The 15,873-nt window shown below is 38.3% G+C and overlaps 2 protein-coding genes across 2 annotated transcripts; one reads left to right on the top strand and one right to left on the bottom strand.

Moving 5' to 3' along the window:
- The first annotated feature begins 1,651 nt into the window (after nt 1-1,651).
- On the top strand, nt 1,652-10,774 carry LOC140966078 (3-hydroxy-3-methylglutaryl coenzyme A reductase 1-like). The gene is made up of 4 exons (XM_073426405.1): nt 1,652-2,655; nt 8,699-8,880; nt 9,197-9,543; nt 10,280-10,774. Exons 1-4 carry the CDS (start codon nt 1,739-1,741, stop codon nt 10,520-10,522), a joined length of 1,689 nt encoding a protein of 562 aa, XP_073282506.1. The 5' UTR covers nt 1,652-1,738; the 3' UTR covers nt 10,523-10,774.
- Nucleotides 10,560-13,935, bottom strand: LOC140966079 (cell division control protein 2 homolog D). Its single transcript, XM_073426406.1, has 8 exons — nt 13,634-13,935; nt 12,660-12,801; nt 12,503-12,564; nt 12,297-12,408; nt 12,115-12,208; nt 11,953-12,022; nt 11,731-11,869; nt 10,560-11,638 (listed from the first exon to the last, which is right to left on the bottom strand). Exons 1-8 carry the CDS (start codon nt 13,852-13,854, stop codon nt 11,546-11,548), a joined length of 933 nt encoding a protein of 310 aa, XP_073282507.1. The 5' UTR covers nt 13,855-13,935; the 3' UTR covers nt 10,560-11,545.
- Nucleotides 13,936-15,873: the final 1,938 nt, after the last annotated feature.

Raw genomic sequence — 15,873 nt, 5'->3', positions numbered from 1 at the left:
CAAATACATGCCTTGAAGACGGACCATATCTATCCGGCTACAGTCACCAACACGGACACAATGTGATAACCAAAATACCCCTCAATGAAAATTAAAAAAATAGCAAGCGGGTCTTGTAAACCTAATTCTCTTTCTTCAAAAAAAAAGCGTGGAGAAGAACCGTTGATGAATCGAACCATAAATCCTCATTTTTTGGATAAATGTGAAGAATTCTAAGCTTATTTGAAGGTAAAACGTTAAAAATTACAGCTTTGGGGAAAAATAAACAATGAATGAGAAATAAATGAAAATATAATATGAAGTATATTTTAGTCATAAATATGTTTATCATTACGTTATCTCTCTTGTTAAATTCACATCACACGTAATATTATCTATCCATCAAATTACATATCTTATCATATCAAACATTTATCAATCAAATTATTATTCATTCAATTATCATATCTTAGTAGCGAACCTTAAATGGTCGAATTAAGGGGCCAAGTCAAAATGTTTATTCATCTGTGGGTTGACTCTCTACAAGAATATAAATAGTTTTTTTTTCTCTAAATATAAATAATTTACAAGAAATAAATAGAATGTGGCAAAAAGCCAGAGCCCTACATTAATTCATTAAGAACCACATGCGGTGCAAAAGTGTGCTGTCTTTTGTTTGGTTGTCGACTCCTCCTTTGGCAACAGTAATCAAATACTTTCCTTCGGTTTTCATTCATTACTTGACACTCTGCTTTAGAGCTGTCATTCTCGCCTGATTAACACGTAACTCCTCTTATTATAACCAAACTCTTGGTCCGACCACGTTATATTTATTGTGTAAATCTTTTGTGCGACAGTTTCACGAATCTTTATCTATGAGACGAGTCAACCCTATCGATATTCACAATAAAAAATAATACTCTTAGCATAAAAAGTAATACTTTTTCATGGATGACCCAAATAAGAGACTCGTCTCACAAAATACGAGCCGTGAGACCGTCTCACACAAGTTTTTACCATTTTTATTTACATAATGTCACATTTAGATATATTCGATTATACAAATCATAATTATTGTTAAAATTGTATCATCGGTTTTAACAAGAGAAATTCTTCTTAAAATACAAGTTTCTATCTTGTAACTGAAATTTTATATTACTCATTAGAAAGCAAAATACTATATTTTTTTTTATAGAATTACTTTAATACCCATTGATTAAACATGGACTTTTAGAATAGAAAGAGCTGATAAATCATTTGATCCACCACAATAAAAGCAATCCCATGTCCCAGTGATATTTTGTAAATGAGTAGGTCTTTTGTGAGACGATCTCATGAATTTTTATCTGTGAGACGAGTCAATCATACCGATATTCACAATAAAAAGTAATACTCTTAGCATAAAAAATAATACTTTTTCATAGATTACCCAAATAAGAGATTCGTCTCACAAAATACGACTCGTAAAATCGTCTCACACGAGTTTTTATCTTTATAAATTTATTACCGTATTCTAAAGATAATCATGTCATCCATATATATATTTTTATTTAAGTTAGGAAATAAATATATATTTTATTTTATTATGGAAAGTGAAGCATGCAAAGTTGGAGAAAAAAAACATAGAAGGTGGGTTGGGTGTGTGTCTCCGCTATAAAAGGAAAGCATCCTTCGTGCCGACTCCATCGCTTCTCCCTTGTTCTCCACTGTCCATTCCCTCATACTCTCTCTCTACAAACACTCTCTCAGTTCCCTCGATATGGACATTCGCCGGAGGCCCCTCAAATCATCCCACACCAACCGTTGCTCCGCTGCCTCCGGCGTACATTCTGATAGCAAGGCATCGGACGCGCTTCCGCTCCCGCTGTACCTCACCAACGCTGTCTTCTTCACGCTCTTTTTCTCGGTCGCCTACTTTCTTCTGCACCGGTGGAGGGACAAGATTCGTAATTCCACTCCGCTGCACGTCCTCACGCTGTCCGAGCTCGCTGCTGTTGTCTCTCTCATTGCTTCTTTTATTTACCTACTTGGGTTCTTTGGGATTGATTTCGTTCAGTCGTTTATTTCGAGGAACGAACTCGAAGCCAGTGAGGTTCGGGGGGGATTCGTTCTTCGAGAGGAAGACCCGGATCGGACCGACATTCGGTGCTCTGATTTCTCCATGGACCGTCCTGCGACCAAGCCGTTGTGTTCAGTAGAAGATGAAGATATTGTGAAAGCTGTGGTCTCTGGAGAAATCCCGTCATATTCTCTTGAGTCGAAGCTCGGAGATTGCTTCAAAGCGGCTCAAATCCGGCGAGAGGCGTTGCAGCGGCTGACCTGTAGGTCGTTGGACGGGTTGCCGTTGGAAGGTTTTGATTATGATTCGATTCTGGGGCAATGCTGCGAGATGCCGGTGGGCTATGTGCAGATTCCGGTGGGGATCGTGGGCCCACTTTTGCTGAATGGGTGCGAGTACTCGGTGCCGATGGCTACTACAGAAGGTTGCTTGGCGGCGAGCACCAACAGAGGTTGCAAGGCGATCCACGCATCTGGAGGTGCCACCTGTGTGATTCTCCGAGATGGGATGACAAGAGCTCCGGTGGTGAGGTTCCCGTCGGCGAAAAGGGCGGCGGAGTTGAAATTTTTCTTGGAGGACCTTCTCAATTTCGATTCCTTGTCTGTTGTTTTTAATAAGTAAGCAAGCTATCTTTCTTTCGTTTATTCAGTCATTGCTTCTTTCTTTCTGAATAATTTTTGCATGTGGAATTCATTTCGTTTATTCAGCTCTTAATGCGCTTGATTCGTGGGTATGACCATCTAAGGAAGGCTGTCATGTTACTGTCCTGGAGTTTGAACTTTCACATGACTTTTTGTTATTTTTACGGAAAAAAATTTACATAAACGGAATTCCTTGCTAATTGCTATAAACGTATGGTGGATGTGTGACCTTTTCCATTAACATAAACTTTTGATAATGTCTCCCCTTTTGAGCAATGATTGGCTGTAAAAATTGTTAATAAGGGATATTACCCTGGATATGTTGGAAGTCTTTAAACACGAGCAAAGCGCAGCAACTTGAATCACGAACAAATCACAGCAACAATAAAATCAAGTCGAGGCAAGGAAGATCCTTTCTCCGCAAGACGAAATTGTCCTTATCAAAGTGCTATACGTTGCAAGCAATCGTCCCCAAGATACCACGACTTCAAACAAGAGAATGCAGCACTACAAACTCTTGAACACAACGAACAACAAAATATGTAGAGCTTTGAAGTATTTTTTCGAAATTGATGCAAGAATACGAGAGGATGAGATGAAGCAAAAAATTCAGCAGCATTGGACAATGGTTGGAGGGATTATTTATAGATGATCATCGGTTGCGTTGAGGAGACACGTTTCTCCAGACCGGATGCTTCGAAGAGACACAATTCTAGTCAAAGGATACATTGGTTGGGCCAAAAACAGCCATGAACTGATGGCATCATAGCCAAGGGACGCGCATTTATCCAAAACCAGCGTTGCGCACGCAGCCGCGCGACAACACGCGCGGCCGCGCGCAGCGTTCTGCCTTCCCGAGCGCCCGCGCGAGAAGCTGCGCGGCCGCGCGCCCTGTTCTGGGCGATGTCTCCTACGTGCAGCAATAGGCGCGCATCCGCGCGGGATGTGGCGCACCCGCGCGCCTTGCTCTGTCCAATGCATCGTCTTGAGAGCACTGTAGTGTGTTCAGGCCGCATGTGCGTGTGCTTCTTTCTGACAATATTTTCCAAATAAATTTGGTCCAAAAAGATTAATACTTGTCAAAGACCGCACCGAACCGGGCCGGGCCGGACCGGGCCGAGCGCGCGCGCGTGTGTGTGTTCACCAAGACACATCTTATTAGCGTCTTCCCCCTTCTAAAAACTTCTGGTACCCCTTGGGGCCCAAACCTCTATTCAAACTTGGAGTTTATAAGGAAGACTTGCTTTGGCTATTTTCTCAATGTGGGACAACTCCCACTCACTTTCCTATTCAACAACTCTTCATTATTCATTTATCCAACAATCCCCCACATAAATGAACTTAATGCATGTATGCAGATTTACTTGAAAGCTCTTGTGAATTATTATTGCATTAGGATAGGTAGTTTTTTGACTTTGAATCTTCCTTAGTAATATACTATAGGATTTACTAGTTGAGTAGTGACATGATGTCTTGAACTAGTCAACCGTTTATGTAAACCAAGTCAATAGTATTTACACAATAGTAATTCTAACATATTCTTGTTCTCATGTTGTGTCCATTTCGGCCCTGGACCATATCTTAGATTCATAATTGTTTTCCATTGAAGCGGCCATTACTTCTCACTTATATAGGTGATCTCCTATCTAGAGTATCCTGCCATACTCTAACTCATAGGTATAGGAATCATTAAAACAAAAATTAACCTCACCACATGTTGCAGGTCTTTTCTACTTGGATTTTGTAGGAATGAGCCTTTATTTATTCCAAGTATTCAAACTGATATTTATAACTTAGTTGTCCCATTGAACCAAGGTCATGGGATCTCCACTTCACAAGGTTGGGTTACCGCTATAAATATTTTATTTTGTGGATTTTAAGCCCATTCCTCTTAACAGTTTGTACATTTGATCTCTATTTATTCCTTTTGTAAACGGATCCGCCATGTTTTCCTTTGATTTCACATATTCAACAGAGATAACCCCATTCGAGATCAATTGTCTTGTGGTATTATGTCTCCGTTTAATGTGACGAGACTTACCATTGTACATACTGCTTTGTGCTCTTCCTATTGCCGATTGACTATCGCAATGAATGTTAATGGAAGGCATTGGCTTATTCCAACAAGGAATATCTTCTAGGAAGTTTCTTAGCCATTCGGCTTCTTCCCCAGCTTTGTCTAATGCCATGAACTCGGATTCCATAGTGGATCGAGCTATACATGTTTGCTTAGACGATTTCCATGACACCGCTCCTCCACCTATTGTGAATACATATCCACTAGTGGACTTGGAGTCTTTTGTGTCAGATATCCAATTAGCATCACAGTATCCTTCTAAAACTGCAGGATATTTTGAATATATCAAACCATAGTTCAATGTATATTTCAAATATCCAAGCACTCTTGTTAAGGCTTTCCAATGATCCTTATTTGGATTACTTGTGAACCTACTTAACTTGTTAACTGAATATGCAAGATCTGGACGAGTACAGTTAGTCAAGTACATTAGACTACCTATTATCCTTGCATATTCCAGTTGTGAGATGGGTTCTCCTCGATTCTTTGCTAAATGAACACCTAAATCTATAGGTGTTCTAGCAGGACGACTGTTTAAGGTACTGAATCTTTCAAGCACCTTTTCAACATAATGAGTTTGTGATAAAACTATTCCTTCAGGCATTCTAGAGATTTTAATCCCTAATATGATATCACACAACCCCAAGTCTTTCATATCAAAAGACCTTTTCAACATATTATTGGTATTTATAATCAACTCATGATTACTTCCCATAATCAACATGTCGTCTACATAAAGGCATACAATGACATAAGCATTTGCACTATCTTTAATATAAACGCATTTATCACATTCGTTGATTTTGAAACCATTTGACTTCATTGAAGTGTCAAATTTTTCATGCCATTGCTTAGGTACTTGTTTGAGTCCGTATAATGACTTGACAAGTTTACACACATTCTTTTCTTGTCCGGGAACGACAAACCCCTCGGGTTGTTCCATATATATTTCCTCTTCCAGTTCTCCATTCAAGAAGTCTGTCTTTACATCCATTTGGTGAATCTCTAGGTTATGCAATGCAGCAATAGCTATGAGAACACGAATGGATGTAATCCTAGTGACTGGAGAGTATGTGTCAAAGAAGTCATATCCTTCCTTTTGTTTAAACCATTTAGCCACCAATCGGGCTTTGTATTTATCTATAGATCCATCTTCTTTGTATTTTCTTTTAAGGATCCACTTGCATCCTAAAGGCTTACAACCCGGAGGGAGATCACTCAATTCCCACGTATGATATTGCATGATGGATTCTATTTCATCATTTATAGCTTCTTTCCAGAAAAGAGCTTCGGGATTGGATAGAGCTTCTTTAATAGTTCTTGGTTCATCATCTAACATATAAGTCATAAAGTCAGGACCAAAGGACTTTTCAACTCTTGCTCTCTTTCCACGTCTTGGTTCTTCATTGACTTCTTTAGAATCAATACTAGATTCATAAGACCGTTTATTGAAACCTTCTTTTCTTTCCTTACAAAGAAAATTGTTTTCAAAGAATATTGCATTCCTTGATTCCATAATCGTTCCTTCATTAATATCAGGAATCGTTGACTTATGCACCAAGAACCTATATGCACTACTATTATATGCATATCCAATAAAAGTGCAGTCAACAGTTTTGGGTCCAATTTTAACTTGTTTTGGCTTGGGTATTTCTATTTTAGCCAAACACCACCACACTTTTAGGTATTTATAGGATGGTTTGTGCGACCCTTCCATAACTCATATGGAGTTTCATCTTTCCCTTTGTGTGGTATTTTATTAAAAATGTGGTTTGCAGATAGTATTGCTTCCCCCCACAAGTTTTGAGGTAAGCCAGAATTTATCCACAACGCATTCATCATCTCCTTAAGAGTACGATTTTTACGTTCTGCAACTCCATTTGATTGAGGTGAATATGGTGCTGTATTTTGATGAATTATGTCATTGTTAGTGCAAAATTCTTCAAATGAAGCGACATATTCTCCACTTCTATCACTTCGAATCATTTTGATTTTTGTACTCAATTGATTCTCAACCTCATTCTTATAATTTTTGAAAGCTTCTATAGCTTCATCTTTACTTTTCAATAAGTAGACGTAACAGAACCTTGTGCAATCATCAATGAATGTTATGAAGTACTTATTCCCACCTCGAGTTTGCACAAACTTTAAATCACAGACGTCAGTGTGAATTAATTCAAGTGGATTAGTACTTCTTGTCACAGAATAGAATGGAGCTTTGGCCATCTTTGCTTCAACACAAATCTCACATTTATCTTGTGGATTTCTTTTAAATGCAGATATTACATTTAAATTTGCAAGTCTTTGTAATGTGTTGAAGTTAACATGTCCTAATCTTTCATGCCACAATTAGAACTTTTAAACAAGTAAACAGAATCATTCACTTTATTCTTCGCCTCATGGCGGCAAACATTCATTACATTCAGTTTAAAGAGACCACTATTTTGGTACCCTTTTCCTACAAATACACCAGCCTTAGTTAGGACAAACTTGTCCGATTCAAACACAAGTTTAAAACCAGCCTTACTCAACAAAGATTCAGAACCTAAGTTCTTTCGAATGTCTGGCACATGCAGCACATTCAACAATGTTATCTCTTTGCCGGAAGTCATCTTCAACACCACTTTGCCAATTCCTACGACCTCAGACGTCGTAGAGTTTCCCATAAACAATTTCCTATCACTTACAGTAGTGTAGGCTGAGAACATTTCTTTTTCAGCACATATGTGGCTAGTGGATCCGGTATCTACCCACCATTCCCTTGGATTATCCACCAAGTTGGTTTCAAACACAACTGCGGATAGATCAAGTTGTGATAGGTCTATGGGTACATGCCTTTCTTCAATGACATTGGCTTGCCTTAGATTCTGATTTTTGTTGACTTTCCTTGGAAGACGACAGTCTTTGGCCATATGATTTGGTTTGCCACAGTTGTAACAAGTTCCTTTGAACTTTTTGGTCTGCCCTCGTTTCTCATTTTGAAGGCGCTTTCTCTTGTGACTAGTGCTAGATTCTGTCAGGTTTGCCTTGGCCTCGGCCTCCATTGTTTTCTTGTGTGTTCTGGCTTCAGAAGATCGGCTATCTTCCTCAATACGAAGCCTCACAATCAGATCTTCAAGTTTCAACTCCTTGCGCTTGTGCTTAAGGTAGTTCTTGAAATCTTTCCACATCGGTGGCAATTTCTCAATGATAGCCGCCACTTGGAATGGTTCATTAACATCCATCCCTTCTGCCAATAAGTCATGAATAATAATTTGAATTTCTTGTACATGGCTTATTACAGATTTTGCGTACACCATTTTGAAGTCAGCACCAAAGAAACGGAGATACATTTCCAGTGCGCATTTATCCAGAACCCGCGCGCCTTGCTATGTCCAATGCATCATCTTGTGCGCGCATGTGCGTGTGCTTCTTTCTGACAATATTTTCCAAATAAATTTGGTCCAAAAAGATTAATACTTGTCAAAGACCGCACCGGGCCGGGCCGGCCGAGCCGAGCGCGCGCGCGTGTGTTCACCAAGACACATCTTATTAGCGTCTTCCCCTTCTAAAAACTTCTGGTACCCCTTGGGGCCCAAACCCCTATTCAAACTTGGAATTTATAAGGAAGACTTGCTTTGGCTATTTTCTCAATGTGGGACAACTCCCACTCCCTTTCCTATTCAACAACTCCCACTCCCTTTCCTATTCAACAACTCTTCATTATTCATTTATCCAACAAAAAGAACAGAGACTGAGCGGTCAAATTGATTCACTGTGAGTCTCAGTATGTTGCCGTGCTGATATTGTTTTCATTTTCCTGAGTTGGTGGTTTTTACGGGCACCTGACATCGAAACCATGCTTTATTAAGTTGCTCTTGTTTGATATGGCTATATGCATTGAATTCGATTCTGTTACTGGAAATGTATCTCCGTTTCAACAAATTTTCAATGTTGGAACAGGTCAAGTAGATTTGCAAGACTCCTTAGAATTCAATGTGCTATTGCGGGGAAAAATCTGTACATTAGATTTAGCTGTAGCACAGGTGATGCCATGGGGATGAACATGGTTTCGAAAGGTGTTCAGAATGTCTTAGACTTCCTTCAAAACGATTTTCCTGATATGGATGTTATTGGGATTTCTGGTGAGTAAATTTGAAAAATGAAAATTAAAAACTTTCCTCATTCGAAAGCTAACTTATTTTATTTCCTTGAACAATGCTTCTTTTTAGCACAGTATCTCGTGTATTAGGAAAGTGTTGAAAGAATGCATGAAATCTATGTTTTCTCTTTTTTCTTTCGCTTATAGCATCTCTTGCCCGGTGTATTCATTTCTAATACCTGGTGTAATACTTCTAATGTCATGGGACAAAAACTTATCTACAGTGGTAGTTTTTTATAATCATATATGAACCTTTTCATTTCACTTTTACTAAACTTAATTTGTCTTTTTTGGCCAAGGAAATTTTTGTTCCGATAAAAAACCTGCTGCAGTAAATTGGATTGAAGGGCGTGGAAAATCAGTTGTCTGCGAGTCTATAATAAAAGGAGACGTGGTGGCTAAGGTGTTGAAAACTACTGTGCCTGCTCTTGTTGAGCTAAACATGCTCAAGAACCTCACGGGCTCTGCCATTGCTGGTGCTCTTGGTGGTTTCAACGCACATGCAGCCAATATTGTTTCGGCGATTTTTATAGCCACGGGGCAGGATCCAGCACAAAACATAGAAAGTTCTCATTGCATTACAATGATGGAGGCTGTTAACAATGGGAATGATCTTCATGTTTCTGTATCCATGCCATCAATTGAGGTATTTAACATCTCTTTAGCAACATTACGCCATTCCTTACATGTTCGGCTTCCCAGCAAATTGGAAAGGACTCTCCAACCTAATAAATTAGCTTTTTTGGGTTTTGGCTCGTGTCTTATGTGTATAGCCTAACATCGATTCTCTTGTTTGGAAACTTGCAATGGAGATAGACTATCTGATAAAAACAAACTACTGCCGCCTGTTAATTTGTTTGGTAGGAACAGGTTAACGTCAGCATCTTTAGTAGTTCTCGTCATATTACATGTTCCACAACAGCCCCATAACAAAATTGTCAAGTGACATAAGTTTGAAGTGCTTCTACCACCTTCTAGGCAGTAGCGGATTTAGGATTTCGGTTTTTGGGTTCCGCTTACAAAAGACAAAAGATTGAGATAGGAGAGATTCAAATATGAGTACCTAGAAGAAAAAAATATAAAGTTGCCTCTACCACTGATATATGTGATTTTCAATTATTTGGAGTGGCTTTTTAGTTAACATGATACATTGTAAAAACAAATTAAAAAATTTTGGAGGCTGTGGCCCGTTCGCCCTACGCTAGATCAACCAGTGCTTCTAGGTTATTCTTCTTTGGATTTCTTGGGTCATCAACAAGGATTGTTATAACAAAACGTGTATATGAACAGCGAATTTCCTTGTGACCACAAAATATCATTCAAGTGGCAAACTCTATGCATCAATCCCCAAGTACTGAGGTTTGACTGGTACTTCTTTTCAGGTTGGCACTATTGGTGGCGGAACTCAATTAGCATCACAATCGGCTTGTCTCAACCTGCTTGGTGTCAAGGGTGCCAGCCGCGAATCCCCTGGTGCAAATTCTCGGCTCCTGGCCACCATAGTAGCCGGTTCAGTCTTAGCAGGAGAGCTTTCTCTAATGTCAGCCATTGCCGCTGGCCAGCTCGTTAAAAGCCACATGAAGTATAACCGCTCTAGCAAGGACATCGCCAAAATTGGCTCCTAGAACTGTGCTCCGAAAGACCCTTTTCAGTAGTTGTAGGAAAATTGGATCCTAGTATTTTTGCAGTTGGGATGAAGATCGGATCTACAAAGAATGAGGAGGCAAACAAATGATTAACGATCATACTGTTTACGCTCAATAATTAATAAATCAAAATCTGTAAGTTAACATCTTTTCTGTTTATAGGTATCGTTTAAAATTTAGTTTGATGCCTTATAGCCCTTGTATTTATGTACTGGTTATATTGGATAATGAATAAATAGGGTGTAAACTTTGTACGAATAGGAAGGATGCAATACGCTTTTTTTTATAAAAAAATGTATGCTTTGTTCATTTGAATCTTTTACCAACTTTGAAGGATATGAGAGACCCGTGGTCTCACCCCATTCCCTCCCCCTAGGTCGTACGATCGTCCCGATGTAATAAAAAAAACTTTGTAGGATATGACTCCACCAGGGGGTCATTCTTGTCTTTTTGCAGCACCACGCAGCTTCAAACAAAGGTTTCTGTCTGTACAGCGGACAACATCGACATATTTCAAACATGAAGCTGCGTATGCTCCTTTTAAAATTATATATGTATCATTAAGCAGGCAGGGGAAGGATTGAAGGAAGATCCTCGAAATGGGTTGAGAGAAAATTTATTTATTGTACACATTTATAAGAATTAAAAGAACTGTCAAAAAATATGTTAAAAGTATGGTTAGTTGCTCTCCTCATCCAACACAACGAACACCAACTAATTATATTCTCTAAAACAACATGATAGAATGCGAAAATTGGTGATAGTTTGCTAAAATTGGTGTGTGTGTGTGTGTGTGTTTTATTTTCCTCCTGACAACATTTATGATTAGAATGTAAATTTGAACTTTCATTATGTGGTTAATGATATCATGCTCTTGCATAGACAAGCAATTTGATAATAAACCCATAAGTTGATAACAAGGAATACGTGCTCGAGTCGAGCAAAATGAAAATGACTCGAATTCGTTTAATCACAACACCTAGACAGACCATAAGTGCGGCTTCAGAGACGAGACTTGTCAAGATCATCGAAGAAAGGATGTTCCATAGCTTTCTTGGCTGAAATTCTCTTAGCTGGTTCGTAGTGCAGCATTTCCTGAAATCGAGAATCATAAAAATGACTAATCTTGGAAGACATTTTAAGACAATATTTGATCGTGACAACAAGTTTAACAAAGCAAAGCTTACGGATAAGAGGTTTAGTCCCTCCTCATCCAGTTCCTTAACCATTGAAGACAGTGGCTGTGGACTCCACTGTGGATATTCATGCCAGTTCACAAGCTTGCTCACACCAGGCCACACTTTTTCGTTTGGAGTACCCAACAGTCTGTTTCAGATTTTAGATTCAGTAAGAACTTAAATGCAGCCAAAATTGAAATCCAATTTTCTTTGTTTTTTGGTCTATCAAACCTGAATATGTGTAGAAGCTGCTGAAGCTCTGAGTCTCCAGCGAAGAGAGCTTGGTTTGTAACCAACTCAGCTGAATTTTAGTAAACAGAATAAAATACTTTAATGTTCTAGTTGGATATCTTATTTACGAGATACGTGGTATAGGGAGAATTAGATCTATACCAAAAATGCAGGCAACAGACCAGATATCCACTGCAGGTGAGTAATGTGTAGCACCCAGAAGCACTTCTGGAGCTCTGTACCAGAGGGTCAATATCTGGAAGAAGACCGTGAAATTAGCAAACATTAAAAGATATCAATCCAGTCATCTGATTAGATAATTGATGTCTAGGCCAGAATGTTACCTCATGAGTATACTTTTTTATGGGTACTGTATACGATCTGGCCAATCCAAGGTCGGCTATTTTAAGCGTCATTGTCTTGGGATCCATCAAAAGATTGTGCGGCTTAAGATCCCTACATAATTGGAATGGTGAACATCATGATGAAATAGAATAACTAAGAACTAAGGTTGATGGTGTATAAATATGATGGGAAAACCATGAATTACCTGTGTAAAACACCATGACCATGGCAAAAAGCAACTCCCTTACAAAGCTGGTACATCAAGCTCTGCGAATTAACAACAATAGATTCAAGACATACATAAGTATAACATCATCAATACAAGGAAGATAAATTCCCCTGAGTTGAGAAGCTATGAATACCTTCACAGCTGCAGGTGGGACATGACCTCCTGTTTGACGGAAGCTCCGGATGTATTTCTTGAGGTCAGTATCCATGTACTCGAACACCAAATAAAGAACTGTCTTTCCTTCCTTATTCTGGCCTTGTTTCACATCCATCAGTCTGCATAAGTTTATTTAAAATGAAATTTGTGAAACTAGAAAATTTTTTAAATGACGTGTAGCACAAAGTCTGAAAGAGTATATAGTTAACATTTATCTTAATGAAATGAAATTCAGCAAAACAAACCAGCAACTGAATAAACAATAAATAATTAGAAATTAGCAAAAAAAATCAGCCTAAACTAGTGCAATTATGTGGTATTTATATGTAAATTACAAGTATAGCTCGAGGCTTCAGGATTAAACTAGAGGAATGAAGAACAAAGACGAACAGAGATAATATAAAGATAAAGAATAATCATACGTAAATCTCAAGAAAACCAAACAAAATCAGGAATTTGGACCCATAAACCGGGGGGAAAACACTCACAACCAGAAAGTTTTCTACCTAATACCTAGTCTCGTCTCAGAAAGAGCAAAAAAAAAACAATTACCTTGAAATAGAGTAAACCCAAGACTAAATCCCCTGAAATTGACCTTTAAAAACGTTCCAAAATCTCAAGAATTGCTCCAAAGACAACCAAGAAACCACAAATCACGCACAGGGTTCCAATTTCTACCTAATAGCTAGTCTTGTCTCAGAAAGAGGAAAAAAAGAATTACATTGAAATAGAGTAAACCCACGACTAAATCCCCTGAAATTGACCTTTAAAACGTTTCAAAATCTCAAGAACTGGTCCAAATACAACCAAGAAACCACAAATCACGCACATAGAATCCATCACAAACAATCAAGAAATCGAACAGGGTTCCAATTTCACGAACCCTAGATAACCCAAATCCACATGAAAAGGGGGCGAAACGTAACGTTAAGCGCTATACATATAAATCACCTGACGACATGGGGATCTCTGGAGAGCATACGCAACAACGAGACCTCTCTGAGAGTGGTGGGGGGAACTCCCTCTTCGTCTTCATGAAGACGGGTCTTCTTCAATGCCACGATCTTCCCAGTGGCTTTCTCTCTCGCTCGGTACACTTTACCGTACGTTCCTTCTCCAACTTTCTCCAGTTTCTCGAATGCCTCCATTGCAGATTTCGCTTTCTCCTCCATTTCTCTGAGGAATTTGGTTATGAAAATGGGATGTTGCAGAAAAGAGGAACTTGTTTCTGTTTGAAGCCGCGGAGCCGTTGGGGATTGTATGTATATTCGTTTGTTTAACAACGGTAACATTTTTAAAATTCAAAATGACTCCGTTAAGTATTGAAATCCCAAAATTAGCCCCAACTGAGATTCAAATAGATGCAAAAAATAGGTGACATTATTTTCATTTTAGTCTTTTTGCTTTTGAGAGAAAGGTCAATCTTATATTTTAAATAATTTAAATAGATTTTAAATTATTTAAAACATTGAACTAAAAGGATTTTTTTATTCTATTTCTATATTTGTTCTTTAGTAATAAAACCATTCAAAATAAATAAATAAATTTCTCCATAAAAATTTTTAAAGATTGCAAAATTTTAAAATTTTGGCATACCCATAAAAAATAGAAAAAACTTTTATAAGACGGTCTTATGGATTTATGTTCATGAAAATTATCAACTTGATATATGTTTAAAGTGAAATGTAATATTTGTGATATAAAATTAATATTTTTTATTGAACAGATCCGATAAAAGATGAGTACGGCAGTTTTGTGCCATAAAATATGAGAATTTGAATGATGGGCCAAGACATTTTTCTTGTAAATTGGAAGGCTGAAGCAGGTAAAAGAACTAATCCTACCCTTTTGTTCAAACAAGCATTATATTTTGAGGAATTATTACAAGAAAAATTCTAAATGTACCTCTTGTATATCATCACTTACATTATAGCTTTTTTTTTTTTCTTATTTTATTGCGGTTACACCTACCTCTTATTAGGAAACTGAATCATCATGAACGAAAGATGATATCCAAAATACCTCAAAGATGTATATTGAAATGTAAATCAAAAAGATTACAGAAGCTTACCGCCAACTATCTATTTATAACAAAATGAGAAGCAAAGAAAGTATAAAGAAGAAAGCGTATTCAATCAATAAAAGCGTGTAACAACTATTCTAATACTCCCCATCAAGATGGAGAATGAATATTGTGAATAGCCATCTTGGATAAGAGTTCCCGAAACCGTGCAGGGAGAAGAGATTTTGTAAACAGATCAGCGAGTTGCAAATTTGAGGCCACATATAATACTTTAATAATTCCAGCCTGCAACTTCTCTCGCACCACATGACAATCTATCTCGATGTGTTTAGTGCGCTCATGAAACACAGGATTAGAAGCAATATGCAAGGCTGCCTGGTTGTCACAAAATAAGAGTACTGGAGCATCATAGCATACTTGAAAATCCTTAAGCAATGAAAGCAACCAAACCACTTCACATGTTGCATTCGCCATTGATCTATACTCCGCTTCGGAAGATGATCTGGAAACAATATGTTGTTTCTTGCATTTCCAAGATATCAGTGACTCTCCTAGAAGAACACAAAAACCAGAGATTGATCGTCTTGTATCCGGGCAAGCTGCCCAGTCAGAATCAGAGAAAAAACTTAGCTTGAGATTGGACGAAGAGCTGTAAAACAAGCCCTGACCTACTGTCCCTTTAACATACTTCAGCACAGAATATATAGCTTGTAAATGTGCGTCTCTTGGCTTCGAAACAAATTGACTTAGCTTGTTTACTGAGTATGCTAAGTCGGGACGTGTGACGGTAAGGTAAAGAAGTCTACCCACAAGACGTCTGTATACAGAAAGATCAGGAAGCAGTTCACCCTCCTCTTCGCTTAGCTTCAAGCCTACATCAAATGGCGTAGTACGTGGTTTACAACCAGTAAGACCTGTATCAGCAAACAACTGAAGAGCATAGTGCCGTTGACATATAGAAATACCCTGTGATGAACGTGCCACTTCAATCCCAAGAAAGTACTTGAGGTACCCAAATCTTTTAACTTGAATTGGTTGTCCAGAAACACTTTCAAATCAGTAGCCTCTTCCTCATTGTTCGTGGCGATGACTATATCGTCTACATATACTACTAAGGCCAGAAACACATCTCCACGATTGCGAACAAATAATGAATTATCTGCATGAG

Source organism: Primulina huaijiensis, unplaced genomic scaffold (assembly GCF_012295235.1).
Source record: "Primulina huaijiensis isolate GDHJ02 unplaced genomic scaffold, ASM1229523v2 scaffold20025, whole genome shotgun sequence".
Classification (NCBI taxonomy): Eukaryota; Viridiplantae; Streptophyta; class Magnoliopsida; order Lamiales; family Gesneriaceae; genus Primulina; species Primulina huaijiensis.
This window is presented reverse-complemented; position numbering and strand designations above follow the sequence as displayed.